This window comes from Hippocampus zosterae, chromosome 6, assembly GCF_025434085.1.
Source record: "Hippocampus zosterae strain Florida chromosome 6, ASM2543408v3, whole genome shotgun sequence".
In the NCBI taxonomy this organism is placed as follows: Eukaryota; Metazoa; Chordata; class Actinopteri; order Syngnathiformes; family Syngnathidae; genus Hippocampus; species Hippocampus zosterae.
In genome coordinates this window covers 4,455,905-4,479,113 of record NC_067456.1, presented here as the reverse complement: position 1 = coordinate 4,479,113, position 23,209 = coordinate 4,455,905, and the positions used below count along the sequence as shown (strand labels likewise).

The 23,209-nt window shown below is 46.2% G+C and overlaps 2 protein-coding genes across 6 annotated transcripts in view; one reads left to right on the top strand and one right to left on the bottom strand.

Moving 5' to 3' along the window:
- The first annotated feature begins 113 nt into the window (after nt 1–113).
- mblac2 (metallo-beta-lactamase domain containing 2) lies at nt 114–2,938 on the top strand. The gene is made up of 3 exons (XM_052067483.1): nt 114–675; nt 1,963–2,177; nt 2,360–2,938. The coding sequence occupies exons 1-3, from the start codon at nt 234–236 to the stop codon at nt 2,531–2,533; spliced, it is 831 nt and encodes a 276-aa protein (XP_051923443.1). The 5' UTR covers nt 114–233; the 3' UTR covers nt 2,534–2,938.
- Nucleotides 2,939–3,835: 897 nt separating this feature from the next.
- The window catches only part of rtkna (rhotekin a), a 54,576-nt gene continuing 35,202 nt past the window's right edge, over nt 3,836–23,209 (bottom strand). For 3 of the 5 annotated variants that reach the window (XM_052067409.1, XM_052067410.1, XM_052067411.1), the window contains exons 2-11: nt 14,214–14,475; nt 13,150–13,203; nt 11,678–11,795; nt 11,365–11,589; nt 10,606–10,700; nt 10,054–10,160; nt 9,356–9,487; nt 8,761–8,930; nt 8,482–8,582; nt 3,836–6,933 (exon numbers count right to left, since the gene is read on the bottom strand). In XM_052067409.1, coding sequence (XP_051923369.1) covers nt 6,266–6,933; nt 8,482–8,582; nt 8,761–8,930; nt 9,356–9,487; nt 10,054–10,160; nt 10,606–10,700; nt 11,365–11,589; nt 11,678–11,795; nt 13,150–13,203; nt 14,214–14,475 — 1,932 coding nt within the window. In that variant the 3' untranslated portion in view covers nt 3,836–6,265. Of the gene's footprint in view, nt 6,934–7,966; nt 8,104–8,481; nt 8,583–8,760; nt 8,931–9,355; nt 9,488–10,053; nt 10,161–10,605; nt 10,701–11,364; nt 11,590–11,677; nt 11,796–13,149; nt 13,204–14,213; nt 14,476–23,209 lie in introns of all 5 variants that reach the window. The other 2 variants (XM_052067413.1, XM_052067412.1) reach the window with 2 other exon arrangements.

The window sequence follows — 23,209 nt, the reverse complement described above, 5'->3', positions numbered from 1 at the left end:
ACGTGGGGTTACGTCATTTTTCGGCCAATAGCCGCCTACATGAGGATTTTTCTTTTCCGCACTATGGTCCAATCAGAGCGCTCTCCTTCCCCCACGGGTGTGTCAGCGGCCGAGGCTCTAACCTCAATGAAAACATATCCGCTCCCCGCTGAAGCTAACAGCTCCACGGGCACAATATCAACCTGACAGCTCGATTAGCGCCGCATCCACGCGTGAAACGTGCATGAATTGGGATGTCTGCGGCCGACTGGTATGCTCATAAGTCGCTCGGAGACGGACTCTACTGGATCCAGGAACGGTTCTACCAGTCGCAGAATCGGGCCAACATATGGCTATTGCGCGGCTCCCACCAGGACGTGGTGATCGATACGGGACTCGGCTTGAGGAGCCTTCCGGATTACATCGATGCCATGGGGCTGCTTGGCAAGGACCCCCAGCGGAAGAACCCGCTGCTGGCCATCGCCACCCACGCCCACTTTGACCACTCGGGCGGCCTGCATCAGTTCCAACAGGTGGGCGTCCACAGCGCTGAGGTGGAGGCTCTGGCCAACGGGGACAACTACGAGACGGTCACCTGGCTCAGTGACAGGGAGATAGCCGAGGCTCCGAGTCCCGGCTGGAGGGCCAGTCACTATAAAGTCAAGGCTGTGCAGCCCACGCACATCTTGCAAGAAGGTAAGAGGGGGTCTCGAGCTTGGGTCGGGGATCCTATTTGGAACGTTGTTTTTCATGGCTGGAACCTAGACGAGCAGGCTTCGGGATGCGAATCGGAGTATATAGTACGCTGAATTGGTCGCCATTGTCCAGTGACATCACATTGAAGGTGGTCGGTGAACTCCGGATACCCCCTACCCCCCTCAACTGCTTCAAAACCCGCAGCTCCCAGTTCACAGGGGCCCTCTAGAACACGTTTCCTAGACGGAAGTCGGAAAACTCCAACTTGACACCTTCCTGGATGCAGCATAAGGGCTCATTTTGCAAACGTCACGTGACCAAACCCAGAAAACGAGAGAGCTGTGATTGATCGTTAGCTGAATGTAATGCCATTTTTAGTCCACAGCGAAACACAATGCAGCCCTGCTTCTGAATAGCAGACATCATGAGTAGACTGCCGATTTTTTTTCAACCTTTTTTTTTTTTTTTTTACTACTTCACCTCTCACCCAAAGTCAATTTGGACACCCAGTTGTGACCCTCATGAGGCTAAGCCACGTAGAATATGAATGGATGGACACAGAATACTATGCACTGTGCCAATCTCTATCTTCATGCTCCTCGGTGAGTGTTAATAGGGAAAATGTTTCACCACTCTTTCCTTAAAAGCATCACCATCGATCACAATGCTGTTAGACCGAGTTTAAAAGATGCACGGTAAAAGTAGTGGAGTGTCTACACTTCCTTTGGCAAAAATACTACAACAGCATTTGTTCCTGTGAAGGCTTCATGTACAGGTGAAGGCCGCACCCAAGATGGGTCCTTTATCAAGCATGGGAACTTCAGCTTTTGCGCACCTACAGTCCACACACACACGAACACACACACACACCATGCAGGTTCAGCTGTGTCAGACCACTGCAGTGCAGCTGGACTGTTTCGCTGCATGGTGTGTGTGTGTGTATGTCACCTCCATTCATGACTCATACTGTATGCTATCCTATAAGATAGACGCTATTTTTTGTGGGTAGGGGTGATCCATGGTTAGAAGGAAGATATTTGGCAAAATACCTGCACAAAATAGAATTTGTAATTGTAACATACAGTTTACAAGCCAAGGAAAGTAGAGGCAGTCCAAATTCATAATCCAGCTGTCGAATAAAAACAGAAAAAAAATGTGGTCAGTAGTTTGTAGAGTAATACAAAAAATGTTAATTTTACTCCAACATATAGCTTTGAATAACAAAACCAGAGAAAGTGAAAAATTTGCGCTGGCCAACAGACTCGAACAGTCTGCTCTCATGTGTAGGTGACGTCATTAACCTTGGCGACAGGCAGTTGACGGTGCTTCACATGCCGGGCCACTCGCGGGGCAGCATCTGCCTCCACGACGGCGACAACAAGCTGCTGTTCAGCGGCGACGTGGTGTATGACGGCGCCATGATCGACTGGCTGCCGTACAGCCACGTCAGCGATTACATCGGCAGCTGCGAGCGCCTGGTGGGCCTGGTGGACAGCGAACAGGTAACCTTTGATCCATCTAAGACACAGCTGTTGACACCAAGTAGCATCTAGAGAGGAAAAAAAAAGTACCTGAACTGTAATTTCTTCAGTTGGTGTTATCAAACACTGCATGAAGAATTTCAGTGAAATGGTTTGAAAAGGATAATCCTTGAAAATGCAAATAAACATCCTTGTCCGAGCAGGTGGATCAAGTCCTTCCGGGGCACTACAACACCTTTGGCGCAAAACGGCTCCACCGCATCGCCAGCTCGTACATCAGCAGAGCGGAAACGTGCCCGGCCAAGTTGTCCACTTGGGCGTGGAGGATGCTAGCTGGCGTGGCGCTCAGGGCGGCCCACCCACTCGGCGGCTGCTGATTGGACGCCCGGAGAGCACGCACACATGCACAGAACAAGTCTTAAAAAAATAATTCCGATATAATCGTTGCCAAACTTTCTGTTACACGGCATGTTGTCACTGGATTACATGAGAATGAAGCCGGATGTGATTCGATGATATTCTAATGATGTGTTGCTTGGGGTTAACATACATTAACTTGATGTATTTTTTTTTTTAACTTGTCTAATATATGTATTGCACATGTGAAATTACAATAGCACAAGCACCGAGTTATCGAAGGAGATTCAAAATGGCCGTAGTATTTGTCTATGCATACAATCAGCATCTGCTACCTCCCATGTTTGCAACAGTGCTTTGTACGAACGGCGGTTTTTAAGGCTCGGCACGTTCAGAGCTGACAATAAAGCCTCTGTCCTACCTTCCTTTTTGAGACATGTTTTGCATACTTTTCATCCTCACGTAAGATGATTCCCCAGGGGCTTTGCTGCCAGAGAAGAATAACTGGCACTTCATTGTCCTCCATTTTAATGGCCTTTACGGCTTAAAATGTGTTTTGTTGTTAAGAATGGGTGTACCAATCTTTAAATTGATCATGAAGAATTCTGCATCATGCGACAAATTGGAATGCAATGCTTTGCTGCAACCACCAGAGGCGCTGTTGATTCAGGCGGAACTCGTTTGTGGTTTAATGAACAAGAACACGACCTCAGTTTTGCTAAATTGAGGAATTATTTATGATGTAACACTATTCTGATTAACATAAATGATGTACATGAAAATTTAGAGTTGGGTTTAATTCAACTGAGTAAAATTAATTGAAACTTTTAAATTCCAATTAAATGACAGTGTTTTTTTGTTCGCAGATCCTATTCCATCCCAATCAGACAAATGAAGTCCACGTTAAATTGATAATCTATTTATTATTAATAATCACAATTGGATAGTCACACACTTGTCTCGTGTCTCCTTGGGTGGTTTACATGCAGAAACACGAAGGCTGCCACAAGAAATAACTCTTGCATCGTAGTAACAGTCAACCTATGATCATGACAGATAATTGTCAGTATAGCTGCAAATCATCCACAATAATGGATTACACAGATAGAGCAAGGATAGCTTATTTGTTAACTTATCAAAAGAAAAAAAATACAAATAAGTACAGTAACAAATGCCACTTTCAAACATTTGACAGTTATTTTCAGTCACAATTGGAAAATGGATGTCTGCCTCTGTTGAAGAGTGCTGTCTCGGCTGCCGGGATTGGACAGGCAAAAAAATGTACAGTTTGTCCTAAAACGCTGAACCTGAATGAAATTTGACAGCCAGGTTTATGGTTGTTTATAATGAATGGATGTATTTTCACATTTAAAAAGGACAGTAAGAGAATCATTTATGGCTTTTCACTCGGTTCAGACAACAATGGATGCAGCCAAAACTGTTCCGTGGAAAAGGGAAGTGAACTACCCCATTGAAAGACTCACTTTGTTTGATGTGGTTAAAAATAAAAAATAAAACAACAACAACAACAAAATAAAAATGAGACAGATAAACTGTACAAAACGGACATTGAAACCAGAGCTGCTTTGATAAAGCATTAGTTGATGGATGTTCATACAGTATTTATGCAACCAGGCCATTCTACATTTTTACATCTAACAGACATACCGGTACTGTTGTTATTTTTCAAACTGAATATACGTCATGGTCTTATATTTCCGAGAAAAAAAATAAAATATATATATCAACTGTTAAACAGGGGCATGTTCATGTTCTACTTTACCAAGGATGGTTAAAGCCACACTGAAAATGAATCCAAGTTTGACATTTTAGGAGACCCACGTCAAAGTGACAACAAAGGGAGAATGGGGGAGGGGGGGGCGTGCTCTTCTACAAGAAGCTAATCAGACTCTTACTTCAGCAACTCATCAGTTCATAAAAAAATGAACTTTCTATGATATGAGAATGAAGCAAAAATATTATTACTAGCTGAATGGTAGTATTATAACGGTCAAGTTATACGTACGGAACATTTGACAATGACGGTCAGTGACGTGCCATAGGGAATTTGCCTTGTTAGGGAATTTTTCCATGCAGATGAATAAAAGAAATTATACATATAAATATTTGGTTGACTGGGTTGGGAACAAAAATAAAACCGTTGGTTTGATATTTCATCATCTGACTATAACTTTATTGAATAAATGCATGTTCAAATTTATGGTGTGGCTCTACTCCTCCTTCTGTAAATAGCCAGAATTTATCATTTGAACCCTTTGAAGCAATCGCAGTAATGACCAGTGATGAACCGCTTCATGTTATCAAATCTGAAACTAATGAAATGTCAGCCAAATCACGCAAGTTAAAAATAGCAACTACATCTCCTGGTGCAGTGTAGCGGAGTGACAGCAGATCGCTCTTGTGTGTGAATATTCTTCAACAGTTACATATCACAGTACTGGCAAGAGACAGTGACCCTTTAAGAGCAGGGGTGTCCAGACATTTTCTTCCAAGGGCCACATGCAGAAAAATGAAAGGATGCAAGGTCCACCTTGATAATTCTTCACCTTCCGTTTATGCGACGCGCTAAAACCAAACCATCAGCGCGGGTAAAGATAAATAAAGAAATTAAAAAATGCTTTTATATATTACTGTACTGTATATACATTTCCATTACAAGCGCACACTGTGCCAAGATGGCCCTTAATGCAGGGCAGAAAGTGGAGCAAACAATTGGCATTCACGCAAGTTGCTGCCGTACCTGAATCATCTTCGTTCATTTTGTAGCTAGTGACGTGGGAACCAATTTCTTCTTCTTCTGTTGCTCTGTCAGCAAGTTTAGAAAACAAAAGGTACAATGGTGTCTTGAGATATTGAGTTTTATTCATTCTGTATCTACCGGTAAGTTTGGAACAAAGCACTTGTATCTCAAATCATCTTTACTCATTGTAATGAATGGAAATGGCATTATTCCGTTTCCGCCTCCCCAAAAAAGCTCACAATTTTTATTTGCAGTGCACTATGCTGCTGTAATATTGCCTTTTTTTTGCACAAGAACAAAGAACACTTGCCTGTGAGTATTGTTTATCATCTGTCTGCATGTGTTTCTTCACCGTTTGTGTTCAAATATCCAATATACTGCAACAGCGAAGCTATTCATTCGCTCGTCTCTGATGTTTTGCATTTTTTTGTTTGCACCAGGCTAAACAGACTTTATTAAGGCAAAACTATGTGGTTGTATTAAATACATGTATAGCATTCTATTTTAGGTTTAGTTTGCCAATAAACTTCAACATGTTAAGTTCATTGCCATCATAAATCGCTCGTAAAAAAAAATCTAGTCAAATCACTTCTATCTCAAGGCACCACTGTTCTACAAATGAGGTAAATGACACGTACCGTATTTGTTCATGTCAGCATCCGTCATGGACCTCAAATGGCCCCCAGACTGTAGTTTGGACACCACTGCTTTCGAGGCATTCCATCACACGCTCACTCATATTGACGGCATACATACTAGACACTTTTGTTAGAAAAACACTTTTCAGTCACAACAAAAATGCTAGTGAATGAACAGAGATGAAAAAGATCGTGAAGCCAGGATGGAGAAATGAGTGAAAGGTAAACTCCAGTTTGAAATGGGGAAAGGTCGACAGGTGCTCCCAAGCAGCACGACCCCAAACCTCGCAAAATGGGCCAGTAGCTCCCAGAGATTGTCACCAGTCTCGCGGAAGAGTCTCCTCGGCTTGAGGTCACACCTGACTTTGGAGCCAGTTGCGGGGGTCCAGTCTGGCCTTGAGGTTCCTGAGGCTGCGTCTGGCCGGCGAGGGTCGTGAGAAGGCGGCGCACTCGGACAACTCCGGGCTCTGTCCGCCCTCGCTATTGCTGGAGCTACTGCTGGAGGTGGAGCTGGAGCAGGACAGCGTGGTCTGGGTGCTGCGCTGGGACAGCGGCGAGCGGGACGAAGGGGGAGGCCGGCAGGGGCAGTGGAAGGCGCCCCCTCCCGTGTAGCCCCTCCCCCGCAGCGTGCTCAGCTTGGCGTCCAGCGAGAGTGTGCGCGGCCTCAGGCGGGATTGGGAAGACAGGGAGAAGGGCGGAGTGTCGGGCCAGCCGTGGTGGTGCGAGCAGGGGCTGGTGCTGCAGTGGCTGTCGCTGTCGGACGTCAGGCTGGCGTCCGAGGACAGGAGAGCTCGCGGGGGGCTGGCGGGGCTCCGCGAGAGGCGGTGGGGGTTGAGGGGGCCGTGGCCCGCCAGGCGGGAGGCACACGGATGAGGCAGGCCAACGCTTTTGGGGTGGTTCTCCTCAAAGAGGGACATCCAGGTGGGAGAGGTGCCCAGCTGGCTGCGCAGCTCCAACTCCTGCATCCTCCGGGCCAACATGTCGGACACGCTGCTGCCGAACTCGTCAGAAGACTCAATAACTGGAGAAGAGACGCGAGAAAGACGTCAATGCTGAGCTCGTTTACACCTTCTTAAAATGTACACATGAAGTCAAAACGATTCAAAGCCTGGCGACATTTTCATCAGTTGAATCAATATGAATATGAAAAAGAATCACTGACGAAGCACAATTAAGTTGCTTTTAACTTTATTTCCGACAGAGCAATTTCACTGGACAAGTGACATTCCATATTGTGTCCCTCTGCCTCACAAGTGTTCTAAAATCACATAAACGGTCAGTGGTGAACTATTATTACTGTGCGTTGCTAAAAACAGACTTCATTCCAGAAATAACATTTGATTTAAAAGTACGTCTGATTGTCCGATAAGGACAAATGCCTGAAGGTGTCACTGTTTACCTCTAAGTGTGCTAAGGTGATTAAATCACGCAGGAATGGAGACTCAGCCGACATGCTAACACAGCTAACAAGTGCACTGTCGGCGCGCTAATTGGCTTTACTTTGCACTTCGGGACTACTTTGGCTAAATTTTGCTCATCTTGGACCGCGATGCAAAATGATGAAATGGTGTAACGCGACTTGACATGAAATAGACTAGTTTAACTGTGAAAATGAAAGAGTCAATGAGGCACTGCCACTTTAACTAGTTAGCATGTTGTGCTAATGGCTACCTCTGTTGCTACTATTTGTGGCAATTTGAGTTGGCGGGACAAAAATAACTGATTAACAAACCACAAATTTCTTGTTGCTTAAATTTAAGATGCCAGAACCATATAAAAGTCGCAAAGTACTACAATCGCGTCAAGGATCTATATTCAAGTGATACACTGGACCGAGAGATATGCGTTGTATGTCAGGGAGGAGCTAAATTTAGCTTGGTAGCTATTAATTTAAGTTAAAAAAAAATACAAGGGGGAGTCAATTATTCCCTTCTTTTTCTTGCCCTTTGCGGCGGGGCTTTTTTTCTAGTCTGGTATATATATATATATATATATATATATATATATATTTTTTTTTAACCATCTCTTAGTACATGTATGTAAAGTGGTCAGACCTCATCATCACACGGGCTCCTCCTACTCCTGCTACGTCACCTGTCGTTGTAATAGGATGAGAGAAGAGCCCGAATCTCGGCAGACACAGCATTGTCTTGCAGCAGAAGACCCTCACTGGAGGGTGCGGCAAGAGGGGCTGTCGGCAGTATTTAGGAACAGCCGAGTGGTGGTGGTGGTGGATTAGGGGGAGGGGGAGGTTGGTCAGGAGGAGGGGTGGGGAGGTGTTGTGCATAAACAGAAACGATGGAGAGGATGGGAAGGTTGACCAAGGTAAATGAGTTGGGTGCAGTTTGGCGGATGAAAACATGTTGGAGGGTCAAAACAAAATAAAATGTAAAGGGGACAAAGGAGTGACGAGCACACGGGGCCAAAGGAGCAGAGAAAATAGGACAGAGTGAGTCACAGTCTCGAGTCGAATGGAGCAGAACAGAAAAGCAGATTGTTAAGCCGCAGATATCAGACACCAAGCACTCCGCCATGCGCGCGGGCACGTGATTCGGTGCAAATGTCGTACCCATTTCGTGGTAAAGGGAGCCCTGCTTCGGCGTGACGGGGGCCGGTTTCCGTGGTGACGGCTGTTCAATTTTCATCAAGTCATCGCAGCACTGCTTCCACCTACCTGAGCAATGGAAATCACAGACATTTTTTTTTTTTAGTATATGAAGCAATCAGCTGACAAGTTTGCCCTTGGGAAGGACACCACAGTTAAGACGGCGGGCGGCCCTGAGTGTCATTTTTTATTTATGTCACATGAAGTGATCAAAACCCGAGCGATGATGAAATTGACAGGTACTTACTCATGTCGTAGAAGTGTTGCCAGAAGGCCTCCATCCACCTGTGCGTCTCCTCTCGACTGTCTGTGGTGAGCATGTGCGTGACGTCTTCGCCGCCGTACTGGTTGCTGATGCAAACGTTCTGAGCTTTGCCCTGAGCGTCCTTCTCCGACACGCGTATCCTCGTCTCCTGAAGGCATTGAAAAAAAAAACACACACACACACAATCAGCTTCCACTAAAAATGACTCGCATTAGTCTTCCTTCATCCAAACCATAAATTGCCCTTGTGGAATTTTCCTCCCAAATGTATTTCAAAATTCGCTAGATGGCAGTGTTGCTCCATTTATTTCCTCCCCCCTTATCTTAAGTGGTGTTTACAGAGGCACCAGACAGTTGACAAAAGATGGACCCCTTAAGAGCCAAGAAGGTGAGTCACAGTGGAAATACAGAGATGGCGTCTATATCACGCGTGATTGGAATAGTTATCGGAAATACGGTAATTGCTGATGAGAGGGTCGCGACACATCATTAATATGGTCACCAAAGATGAAATGACGCAAGATTAGAGCACATTGTTTCTTTAAAAGGAGATTGTTGACTTTTTGTTTCAGACCTTGTTGATGGCGATGGTGAACGCCGGGTCCACGCTATCCTGTATGTCTTCTTGTTGTTGATAGCAGGAGAGGCTGGTTCCTTTCAGGACTGCATACACGTTGGTCCAGCTGTGTGGTCCACCTCCCGACTGCTGCGTGAACAATAGGAGATGTCAAGATGGAGTTGTTTTTGCTATTGTTGCGTCATACACCGCTAAAAAGAAAGCTCTGGAAAGCAGTGACCGAGGGCTTTTAACATCAGCGATATGAGGCAAGACACCTTGACGTTTCGACACAGTGCCACACACTGAGCGATGTGGCCGCAGTGTGTGGGGATTTGACAGCTACTTTTTTAATCAATGGCCAACCATCAGATGCAAATCAAAAAGTACAGTTTATATTTTGTGTATTACACTCATACTTAACTAGACTTTACATGATTATTTAAGTCTCAACAGTCATGAAAAGCATTTTGTGGTTGCCTTACAGGACACGACTGATTTTTGCCTCACCAATACCTAAGGTTTCATTAAAATCAGTGAATTAGTTCTTTTATTTATTTATTTTTAAATCTGGCTTTCCGACAGCATGAAAGCGTAAACCTCCTTGCCAGATGCCAAAAAAAAACAACAACTTGGTAACCGCAACAAGGAAGGTGAAGCGTCGAAGAAAAAGTGCATGCACAAAATGGGCAAACAAACATTTGACTCCATCTTACCGACACCTTCAAGGGTCCACTCATCATCTGCTGCGTCATACACTGAGGCTGGGCTGCGAGGCGGCAACACACGCTTCCATAGAGGGGCAGCCAGTATGAACACTCTTCTACACGCATACAAACAGAATTACGCACCATTAATACGGCGCGTGAAAGTCCGCCCACAAACACGCTCTCCAGGCGGACAATGTCGCCATGAAGACAAAACCTGGAGGCGGAGAGGTGTAAAAGAGTGGCAGCTACAGAGCTCGGTGGCAACGAGCACCAATGAAAGCTTTACAGGACAGCTGAAGAATAAAAACACACCGCGGACCCTTGTTATCACTTGGGCTTCACACTGCAGCCACCTCTCTGAAGCAGCCTTTATTCCTGTGACCTTGGACTACGGAGGGAGGGGAAGGGAAGGGGGGGGGAGTGATGCACCACAACGATGAAGAGTGCAGCCAGGCGGCGACACGAAAAGCTCGACAAAAAGGGGGAACGAATGACAGATGGCTGATTTGGTGAGAGAGGGGATGGAAGAAAGACAGACTGATGGAGGTCGACGCTCACCGTTGCCTGAGATGGTGAGGTCGTGCGTACGGAAACTGTCCTGGGCGTGTGACAGCGACAGGGTGGTATGAGCCAGCAGGTGGTACTTGGGCCCCCTGGGGAGAGATGAAAATGACCATAAATGGGAGTAATAATAATAATAATAATAATATTTTTTTTTTTAGATGACCAGATGAGGTGGCTTGGGCATCTGATTCGGATGCCTCCTGAGCGCCTCCCCGGTGAGGTGTTCCGGTCATGCCCCACCGGGAGGAGACCCCGAGGAAGACCCAGGAAACGCTGGAGAGACTATGTCACCCAGCTTGCCTGGGAACGACTCGGGATCCCCCGGGGAGAGCTGGAAGAAGTAGCTAGGGAGAGGGAAGTCTGGGCTTCCCTGCTAAAGCTGTTGCCCCCGCGACCCGGCCCCGGATAAGCGGTAGATAATGGATGGATGGATTTTTTTTAATAAATACATTCGATTATTAACTTGTGAGATAGATAGTCATTCCGCTTAGTGATCTTTTCATTATGCAGGCAGGGAACTTTTGTCTGACATTTCTTCTCTACCTCCATGAAAATGTTTCACCCAAGCAACTTCAACCATTGTATCTTGCTCCATCCATTTGGTATCGTGTACTGGTGACACAGTGAGATGTGTCATCATAGAAATGCAAACACTGACCCAGCAAACTGAATTGAACTAGGTGGGGGGGACGGGGGGAGTCTTTTGTCTCCTCTCATTTGATGTTGAGCTTTGCAGAAGGCATCAACACTTACGGCACAGAAGGAACGGGCAGCAGGAGAGGAGAGGCCCCTCCATTGCTCACTGGGCTGCACGGCCCGGGCTCCATGGCCGCCCGCAGTTTCTTCCCAGTCGAGCGACCCAAGGAGGAGCTCAGCTTGCTGGCCAGCTTCCTGGGGGTGCTCCCGGCCGAGAAGTCGTCCTCTGAGCAGCAGCTGTACAGCTCCACGCGCAGCTCGAAAGCGGGGCCGGCTTCACTGCTGTGGCAGGGCGAGCAAAAGAGAGAGAAAAAATATGAATAAATCAGCTTCTGGCTTGGGTTGAGGGGGGACCCGGCGTGCAACTTACAACACAATGGTGTTGTCGAAGCAAATGTCCGTGAGCGTGCGGTCCACGATCACCATGTCCGTGTCGAAGATCTCTCCTCCTAACTGCAGGAGGCAAAACACTGCGCAGCGATGGAGCTCTGCAAGGGAGAAGGTCAATACAGTGATCGCCTTTCTTACTTGGAAACCTTTATGCTTGCTTTTTGTGAAATAGACACGCGAGAGAAAAGGTAGACTATGAATTGAGCACCATGACGTACTGTATGCAGACTTGGACCAGCCAATTCTAGACCAGAAGTCTGAAAAGACGTTTAAAAACGTCTTTGGGAGTGAATGAGTTAAAAGAAAATTGTAATACACAATAACCGACTCAGCTTCCCCCCAAAATACTCCCCCTCATTACCCCAAATAAGAATTCAACACTGTGCTTCGACGCACGTGTATGACACGAGGGTGTCACATGGTTTCCTCGTCTTTGCCTCACGGGCTCAGACTGTGTCTCGGTGCGCCTGCTGACCTCATTAAGCGTCGTTAAAAGGCCACCACCTGTCTCCTGGGTTCATTTGTACTTAGTATGTGCAGGGCCGAGAGACTTCGCCAAATTAGCTTCCTCGGGAGGATGTCGGCTATAAGCGCAAGGTCATTGTAAAGACCAATGTACAAAGTGCAACCTTGAATTTCTTTCAAGCAAAATTTGTCGACTTTTTATACACTCAATAAACTGCGACCCATTTTACCGCATGTGCGCTTCTTCGCAACGCCGGGAGGCAAAGCTGCGTCAAGTTGAAAATGACCAAAAACAGAAAAAAAAACGTGGCTACCAAAGAATGAGGTGCACCACTAATGGGACACTTGGCCCCGCCCCTCGAGGAGTTGCGAAATTCATTGATCCAGTGAACGCATCAATCAAAACCAGAAACATGAACAAACAACAACAGCGAAGGAAAACGGGGCTCTCGGGACACAGTTTGGCGATAAACTGCACGCCAGAGGAGACTGACGGCAGCAAAAAAAATAAACTGTTACCGGCAAAGAAAAGACTGTGGAGCTGGAATACTGACCGAGAGCCACGGCGTCAGCTAAAGTTAGCATGCGTCTACATTTCAAATTCATAGTATGGAGTGACACGTCCAAACGCGAGTGAATGTTCAGCCACTCGTTGTCACGAGAGGCCAATTTGGCCACCAAGTTATGCCGCGAGTCCAAATTTGAATCACATGTGAACGGTGTCGTAGCTCTGCAGATATAACAGACAATGTAGAACGTAACGTTCGGTCACCTCCGTTTGGATTATATAATCGCTCCGGTGGTCAGGGCGATCGCGGGAAGAACAGCAGTCAAGGATTTGACTCACTTATGTCACTTTTAAGCCGTGTTGAGTGCTGCGAGAACTGCACAAGGACTAATTTGTCAGATTTCGCTTGATCTTTTGTCCATCTGTACCTACAAAAACACGGGGTCGCCATACATGATCACACAGCGGTGGCTACTCACCTCCTTTGTTCTTGAAATACTCGGTGTCCTTCCACATGAGCGGTATACGGAGATCTGTCATGACAACAACACGCAGGGATTAGAGTCCAAAAATGTACATCGCTATCGCTCTGTGTTACAAGTTAAACTGTATTGTGTGCGTGAGAACTGGCACACTGGTTAAATAACCCCCCCCCCACCGATGAAATCGAACCGCGCCCCTCTTATTGTCATGCTCCCTGGCATGAATGTTGTCGCGATGAGACAAACTCGGTAATCATTCATTTGCTCGCCCTCACTGGCGAAGTGATGGGTGGAGTGAGAGTGTCGACGCGCTCGCCGCGGTCAATAAACGTTGAAGTATGCACTAATGAAGCGTCGGTGTGCCAGAATCAAATTACACTCCGTGCGACAATAAATTCGACTTTCTCCCTTCTGCTCCGCTAAAATGGAGGATTAGAAGAATGCAGTAGCTTCTACTGCGTTCTGTCTATCCGTATATCGATAGTATCTATTTATAGTATCTATCCATCGATCTCGATCTTTATAACAGGCTATTCCAGCAGTGTTACGATCTTCATCACTTGTAAAAATGTTTACAGGATTGTACTTTAAATGTATAAAAAGCTACAGTTCAAATATTCATTCATTCATTCATTCATTCATTCATTCATTCATTCATCTTTCGGACCGCTCAATCCTCACTAGGGTCCCAGGGGGTGCTGGAGCCTATCCCAGCCGTCTTCGGGCAGTAGGCGGGGGACACCCTGAATCGGTTGCCAGCCAATCGCAGGGCACACAGAGACGAACAACCATCCACGCTCACACTCACACCTAGGGACAATTTAGAGTGTTCAATCAGCCTGCCACGCATGTTTTTGGAATGTGGGAGGAAACCGGAGCACCCGGAGAAAACCCACGCAGGCCCGGGGAGAACATGCAAACTCCACGCAGGGAGGCCGGAGCTGGAATCGAACCCGGTACCTCTGCACTGTGAAGCCCACGTGCTAACCACTGGACTACCGGGCCGCCACATATGAATACATATAAAAACAAAACAGTTTGTGGACGCGAACTGTACTTGCCCGATATGGCCACTTTGCCTTTGCACGGTAGTCTGTCGTCCGTGGGCCCCGCGTCGGACGACCTGCGCGTCACCTTCTGCATGACCTGCGCCTCCTTCATCTTCTGCAACTCGGACATGTAGGCCATGATGCGGGTGCTGCACGTCTGCAGGCTCTTGGCCGCCTCCAAGGCCTGATCTCGCTGCGAGCAGGCGGCCAGCAGCTTGCAGGCCCCGTCGCGCATTCGGATCTCATGGTCGATTTTTCTTTGGATGTCGCTGTCCTACAAAAGGAAGGAAATAACGGTTTGGGTTTTTAAAAAAATGTAAATATAAACGTATGTAAAATCAATATCTCGGTGTTGTAATAGCGTGCCCCCCGCGCCCGACTGAATACTAAAATCTACCAGATCTATAATTGAAGTGAATGAAATATTGAACAGACATCGAAAATGTGTTTCTTTGCCCACAGGCTGGCGCGTGAAACCATCGCTGCTAAATTCTTCATCTGTACAAAAACACAACCCCTCCCCCAAGCCGCGTTCTCAGAGGCTTCAATGACGATGTTGATATTCGTGACATCAGAATCACGTTGCCATGAACCCTGTACGCAGTAGCGAGTAGGCACACAAGCGTGGCTCCCTCCCTACTGTGACGGCGGCCAAGCTTCCACACCACTTTGTTCACGCCACCGAAAGACTCATGCAAAAAAAAAAAAAAAAAAACGGTGAACAGTGGAGAAGAGAGGCTTTAAAGTGGCGCACGCTGTGTGAAGAGATTTAACAAAGAGGCTGCAGACGCGACGCCGAGGCGACCTGAAGTGACCTTGAATCAGCACTGGGAAGTGCTTGAAAAGAAATGGCGGCAAAATGAGCTGATCTGCTGCAGGAAACAAACGTGAGTGCAATTGTTAACTCGGCTGTCATTCTGCTCATTGGTGTGTGTGTGTGTGTGTGTGTGTGTGTGTTGGGTGACTTCAGCGCTGCAGTGGCAAGCGCAAACAATTAATCTCCCGTGCCCTCTGCTTCTCTCTGCTCGCTTCTCCTCCTTTGACTCCCAACTTTTATCATCCGTCCTCCTCCTCCTCATCATCTTCATGCCTTTATATGAATTTTTCATTCTTTTCATTTCAGCTTTCCGGCTCTCCTTGCTCATTTTCATCTCCGCCCCTCGTCACTTCCACTTCGCCGTCCTCGGGAAAAAATAAATAAAAAAATCCACTACCTGCCTGTACGAATCTTGCTTGTTGTTCAATGACAGGCTCGGTCGGCGAGTGGGTGAATGCGGGTTGGACGTTACACATTCTCGACTGGACACGGTGAACTTTCAATTTGGCTCACCAAGAGCGCCGCTGCATGGTAGCGAGCGCATCCAAAAGAGCAATAAATCACGCGGAAGATCAAAATACACTCCCGGGCACGGAGGCCAAACCACTAAACACTGTCATTGGGACGTGCAGTCGAGTAGCGGGAGAAGATGAAACCAAATGTACACACACACACACACACACGCACACACACGTCTTCACAACCTTGAATTTTCAGACAATCTATTGCTGAATATATTCTCTCTGAAGATGAAACCCGTTATTTACAATTGTATGAAATTCTTTGCCCCATGGGATGCACTAAAACAAATTTTCCCCCCCCAGTACAAGTTCTTACCGATACCAAGTACTGATACCTGACGCAGTTTCCATCAGGATGATTCTATATTAAAGGACACTTTGATTCTCTCCTCTTTCATCTCAAACCGCTTCAAACAACAAAGCGTGTGACGGAAAAGTGGTTAGGTTGTTTTGTAAAGCGCTTTGTTACAGCTGCCGCTGTTGTGAAAGCGCTATATAAATCAGCATGTATTGTATTGTATTGTATTGTATTTACCCGACTTTCAATGCCTCGGCTTTGTGTTCAGAAAAATGAAGTGAAATCTCCGCGACATCCATTTTCCAAACCGCTTGATCCTCAAAAGGGTCACGGGGGGTGCTGGAGCCTATCCCAGCCGTCTTCGGGCAGCAGGCGGGGGACACCCTGAATTGGTTGCCAGCCAATCACAGGGCACACAGAGACGAACAACCATCCACGCCCACACTCACACCCAGGAACAATTTAGAACGTCCAAACAGCATGCCATGCATGTTTTTTGAATGTGGGAGGAAACCGGAGCACCAGGAGAAGACCCACACAGGCCCCGGGAGAACATGCAAACTCCACACAGGGAGGCCGGAGCTGGAATCGAACCCGGTACCTCTGCACTGTGAAGCCGACGTGCTAACCACTGGACTACCGGGCCGCCCGGTTACTAGTTATTGATGATACGATCATCAAATTCCTTGGGTGTTCGACATACTTAGCCAATAAAGATGATTCTAATTCTGAAAGTATCATCACCCCGTGTTTACCTCCAAATATCTCCACATTGCTCCTCCTGCTCGATATCGCATTCGTGAAATGGTATCGGCGTACAGTATCTGAGTATTATTATGAGTAGCAATACTGTGGCAAATGTACGGTATCGGCAACACAGAAAGAAAAAAAACATGTTAGGATTCATTCATTGACTATCAGGCATTTGTAGCTTCTTATATCTTAAAAAGAAGCCAGAAACGGTTTTCGCTCTCCAGTTGGGATGGAATATTCATTAACACATATATCAAAGTACTGTAGATCGATGGCAAGACGCAATCAAAAGTATGGAAAAGAAAAAAAAGCAGCACAGCGTTTGATCCGCTTCATAGAAAAGCAAAACCAGTAGAATCATTACCGATGCCAAGAAAAAAAACTCCATTTTCCTATGATATTGCACGATGTACGTCACGCTCTTATTTGGCTCCTTTGAAATGAGCTGCATTGGAAGGATAATGAGCGAAAGCTCAGACTGTATGAGGATGAGCCCAGTTGGAGCAGGTCTAAGCGTGACCTGCTTTGCGAAGGTCCTGTATTTATAGCCGCTTAATTAGCGGGCTTTTCCTTCTGGGCATCTCGGAATAGAAGACAAATAGCCGAGATCTCACACTAAGCCTTAAGCTAAACGAGCAACACCACCTAATACCAGATGAGAGATAAACCTATCAAACACAGTTTACGCACACTTACATGCACAAAATGATTTTTTTGGGGGGGGGGGGGGTCGTGAGCTGCACATTCCGCACTGCGGTAACCATTTTCATTGAAAAAAATAAAAATAAAAATTCTGCCTTTCATTTAGCCTCCGTACATTTTCCAAACAATTGTGAAAGATGCCCGTTTTGACCCGCCTTAAATTCATGTACATAACATGTCCGTCAATGTAGAAAACAATGAAAATTCATCAACGTGGACTGATATTGCAAGGGGATCGATGGGTATGTCACGAGACATAAAGGCTAGGGTCAAAACAAAGTGTATCGATATAGACGCTGATGCCGAGACACAGAAAGGTTAACATTATCCCATACTCTGCTATAAATAACCAAAACATCATGTCTTTCCTTTGTTTTGGGATAAAGAAGCATTGGCGCATTGATACGGTTTGATGTGTTGGGTCTGTCTCAGTGACAGACTGAAACTGCTGTTTTCTTCTCTGATCAAAACAATGTTGTCTTCTACTCGGATCAAAACAGTGTGCCCCCTCGTGGATAATCCATGAATTGCATTTTATGAAAAAATTGTCATTCCGTTTCTTTAATGCATTTTTTTCACTTTTAAATTACTCTACGGGCCTGATCGAACCTTCTTGGGAGCCGGCTCTGGCCCGCGAGCCATATGTTTGACACGCCTGTCTTAGTAAGTATTATCTTTCTCGTTACAAAAAATATCAGCCAACCGTGATACTATTTAATCTTAAACAGCAAAACAAACTGTGAAATTGCTTTTTTTCTTCTCCACACAAAAATGTGCATTGAAAGTATGCAACACTGAGGCAAGAGTAAGCCTTGAGTGGGAACTTTGATGTTACGGTCGATACCAGATGGTCACTTCCTCATGTCTCCATCTGGTCATGTTGTGTTTGTGTTGATCCTTACGTGTGTTGTGTTGATCCTTACACACTAGCACACAACATCCACGCAAAACGTAGCAGTGTTGGTTTTGGGATTTGACACCCCCGCAGATGGCATTTACTGGATCGTTTACGATCTCCTGTTCTGCGTGAGCGGACTTTCCCGGTTGGATCAGTGACCTTTCCACTTTGACCTGTCACCCCTGACGAGATCACACAGTTCAAGTGAAAGCTAGGCCGTAACTGCAATAAATTACACTCCTCGGGGAGAAAAAAAAAAGAATGCTCATTGAAATAATTACTAGAAGCCACTGCAGCATATTTTACAGTATAAGCATTTTTTTTTTTGGTCATCAATTTCACAATGGTGTAGAATTGGAGGCAGAATGGAATAAACGTGAGGAGTTGATGTAATACAAGCAAGCACTCTTTTCCCATGATGGAAATACACATTTATGGGATAAGTGTACAGTATATTCTTTGTGCTGTGTCCAAAAATGACCCAGACTTTACAGGGGGGACTTCACAGACCAGCGTGCCGACTTTCAATCAGCGGGCCACAATTATGTGCCTCGCCTTCCACTCCACCCTCTTCCTCCGGCGTTTCATTCGACTCACCCTCTTCCTCTCCAACACCCACAAGCGCAGTTCGCGAAGCGGTCCGTGAGCTGAGCGGTCCGACTGGGACAACAGTGACGCCGAGAAAACAGAGACCACAGAGCGGGAGGGAGCAAACTCAGTCAAACATCAGATGTCATCTAAATACAACTTTAGTTCGAACAGGTTGACGCGTCACTTAAGCGTATTCATTCCGGTGCTCCAAAGTGAAAGCATAATGCTTCGGACACCTTGTTCGCCGCCGTGTGCTGTGGCGTCTTCTCGTTTTGACTTCCTGTTATATTTGCATGACGGGGTGTCATGTTACAATGTAACAGAAGCACCACGTGGATCCTGGAACATTTTAATTCACAGAGTCAAATGCTTCCATTTACGCTACTGCGTCTTCGACTGTCATGCGTCCAACAATACTTTGCTAATGAATTACAGAAGTCACAGCTTGGCACCGGATAAGGCGAAGCTAACAAACATGCGAGGCGAGCGAACCCCCACAGGAGTCATAAACTATGTTCAAATTCCCATCACAACATCCCTGCGGTGTTGTAGATTGCAGCTGCTGATGGGATGCCAGGACAAAGCGGAGCAGAAAATACAGGTTTACTAGTTTGGACTGGAAAATTGCGATTGGCTGGCAACCAGTCCAGCGTTGACCCTACATCTCCCCCAAAGTCAACCAAGATAGGTGACAGCACACCCGCGAGGAGAATCGTTTTAGAAAATGAACGAATGGACCGATGGTCGATAGCAGAACACACGACAGACAGGGCGTTCGAGATTTACCGCTGAGGTCACTTCTACTATTACTACTGTCAATATCTGACAGTATTAATATCTTATTAACTGGACCGCTAATAAGAGTCGGAGAGCAGTCAATCAAATGTGTAGAGCGTGAACAACAGGGGGCTCAGTACACATCCTTGAGGAGAACCGGTGCTGAGTGTAATGGTGGAGGATAATGTTACGAACTTTCCGCAAACTGGACCGCTAATAAGAGTCGGAGAGCAGTCAGTCAAATGTGTAGAGCGTGAACAACAGGGGGCTCAGTACACATCCTTGAGGAGAACCGGTACTGAGTGTAATGGTGGAGGATAATGTTACATTATTACTGGAATACAAAGACATTGTGCTATCTTCTTTATTTTCTATTTCTAACTTTTGGCCCGGCGCTCCACAATATTTTCTGCTTCTCATTTGGCCCCCCCCGGGAAAATAATTGCCCACCCCTGTCTTAAACACAAGTGGAGAGAGACAGAGAGAGAGAGACCAAAATATGTTCCTTCACACAACCTCCTGTTGAATTTGTGCAGCGTGTTCTTTCGCAAACATATCAATTGAATGTTTAAAGGAACGGGGTGTCAACTTTCATGATTTGGCTCAGCAAAAGCTCAGCGTGAGTCTCTGTGATTGACGGCTCTCAGTGCGACAAGCTGGTTCACACCTCCAGCAAACGCGCTGGAAGGTCTCCGCTATCTTTCAGAGCGCTTTGCTTCTTTTCGTGGAGGTAAATGGGGAAAAAAAGGCATCCTGCTTGGAGTTTAGTGTTACAATTTTCCCAGTGTGATATCAACATGCCAAGTGAAAAAAAAACACAACATCAATGGATCCTTCGACCAGTTTTTACCCGTTTCTCCCATGATTTTTATATTAACAGGAATGACAATGTTCATTTATAACATCTAATTGTAGCCAAGTGAGCAAGGCTTCTTCTTTGGTCCCTGCCATAATCCTTTTTCGATTCTGTTTCCGTTCATCCCATTTAACCACCTCTGAGAGTGAATTTAAAAAGAAGGCAGATGTGGGCAAGTGCCTGGGGCGCAAAAATTACACCCCTCATCCCCAAATATCACATCCAAAAGAATGGTTTTCTCAACTCAAACCAAGACTACTTTGCGACAATTAACTCCAGAGGGAGTTGACCAAAAAAAAAAAAAAAACATGAATAATGAATAAAATGGCCGCAGAACATTCAATCTTTGTTGCTAAATGCCAATTGTCTAAAGTGGAAATAGTTTGAAGTGTTATGAGACACCGGAACACTTGCAGAGTCATGCGTGACTTTTTTCTGTTTTGTTTTGTTCTTTTTTTGGTTTTGTAAGATATTTATGTGAGAGTCTGAGCAGCCAGGAATGCTGCTAAGCCAGGTAGCTGTGGCTAAAAGGGCTACGAAGCTAAAAGAGAGGGTGTAATGAGGATGAGCTTACAGGAGTCCCTGTTGGGCCGCAAACATTAGGCTTCGGCGCTTCAGCGAGGGGAGAGGGGCGGGGGTAAGGGGGGCAAGGGGAAAAGAAGAAAAGGGAGAGCCGGTTATCTCCCTTTCACAAGTCCGGCCTCAACGTTTGCCAATGCACTGAAGCACATTTGAAGAGCTCTAACGAGCCGACGCTTGCAAATCAGCTCGCTTTAACTTCCCCTGCCAATTAACAATTCAACACCCAACACACACACACAAACACACACACACACACACACACACCTCTTTGAATGAATCCCTAATTAGTCAATCGAAGCTAATAAATAACCTCAGAAGCCCTAACTAGCATTCCCAATCTAGCTAACCTTTGGTGTCGACCCCGTGCGACACAGAACCAACTGAAAATGAAATCTGTGTTTCAGAGCGCAAATCAAACGAGGGCTGCCCAACATGAAAAGAATTTGCGAGAATTGCAAACCTAACAATAAAGTAAAGGGCCCCCGCAGCCCCACTGCACATTTTAAACAACATGGTCCACCGTCTCCGTTGTCAGTTGTGGGAAAAGCAGTCATTTATTGTGCGTCTCGCTCCGCGTCTCTTTTTCTAGCCACGGGCACCGGTTGTCGGAGCTGCTTTTATTGCGCTCCATAATTCATAACTGTTGGTCGCGTTGCCTTATTTAGAATATATGGCCACATGTGTGAAGAAGCAAATGTGCTGAACGCCCCCCCCCCTCCCACGTGACGGCTGCTACGCAGACGCTTTTGTCTGACGGGTGGGTGAACAGAGCCAAAGACGCAGCACGCCTTCCATTGCCAAAAGGCACGACTGCACAGTATGTGTGGTTAAAAAAAAAAAATTACAGTACTGTTCTTCTTAAGGGGCAGTGGTAGTCCAGTGGTTAGCACGTCGGCTTCACAGTGCAGAGGTACCGGGTTCGATTCCAGCTCCGGCCTCCCTGTGTGGAGTTTGCATGTTCTCCCCGGGCCTGCGTGGGTTTTATCCGGGTGCTCCGGTTTCCTCCCACATTCCAAAAATATGCATGGCAGGCTGATTGAACACTCTAAATTGTCCCTAGGTGTGAGTGTGAGTGTGGATGGTTGTTCGTTTCTGTGTGCCCTGCGATTGGTTGGCAACCGATTCAGGGTGTACCCCGCCTACTGCCCGGAGACAGCTGGGATAGGCTCCAGCACCCCCCGCGACCCTAGTGAGGATCAAGCGGCTCGGAAGATGAATGAATGAATGAATGTTCTTCTTAAACCTCGATCCGACGGAGGGGCGAAAAAGGGGTAGAAAGATGCACGTTCCCGTCAGAGTTTCGCCAGGGTTCGTTCAAGCTCGCAGATGCTCACAACATGTTCACCAGATATTCGGCAAACCGTTTTGGCGATTCTTCTTGTCGCGACGAAATTCTGAACAGGTTCAACATTGGCACGCGACAAGAATCTCTGACCGTGCGTCCACTGGCATCAATTTGACGCAGAAAAGTCAAAGGATGAATTATTGACACACCCGAAGAACAAATGTAAGCCGAGACAACGATCGGACCTTTGTCCGCCCTCTGCAGCTCAGGAGCCCCTTTCGAACCTGCTCTGATTACTGATGCTCCAGATTCAGTCTGAACACTGCGATATGGCCTAATTGGCCTTAAAGCCACAGTTTGCATTATTTGATCTCCAAATCGCTTGCATTAATTGATTTATTATCTTATTACTATCTTATTATTATTATTATTATTATCTTAAATGATTTCTTTTTGCGATCCGTGTAGCGGTGGACTCTCACTATTTTGTGCTCGCAACCGTGTTAATGTCATTTACATCGACAATATTCCCATGACATATGTGCATGTGAAAACATACAGCCTATCTATAAGCCCCGGGGCAACAACGTGCAGAGAGTATTCGTCAATTCAATACAATGCTCCTTCAATTCCATCATGATAGCGGCGAGATTAAATGCCGGAATTGGCCGGGAGTAACGACGCACGCTTCTTGCGGCTCGGCACGTATCGGGGATATAAAAGGGAATTGCACTGAGCTAACGGGAGCTATTTGGCCAAACAGCCTTGTGTGGCTAAGTGGCAGTTGAGCATCTGCTTGCTCAGATAAACGAGATATCGAGTAAGACTGAGGTGGGTTGTGATCCTCCAAACTCTCGAGCTGTCTTTTTTACACTCGACTGGGAATGGGCGATCGGAGATATTTGCGTCAAGGCGCGTGAAGGAAAAT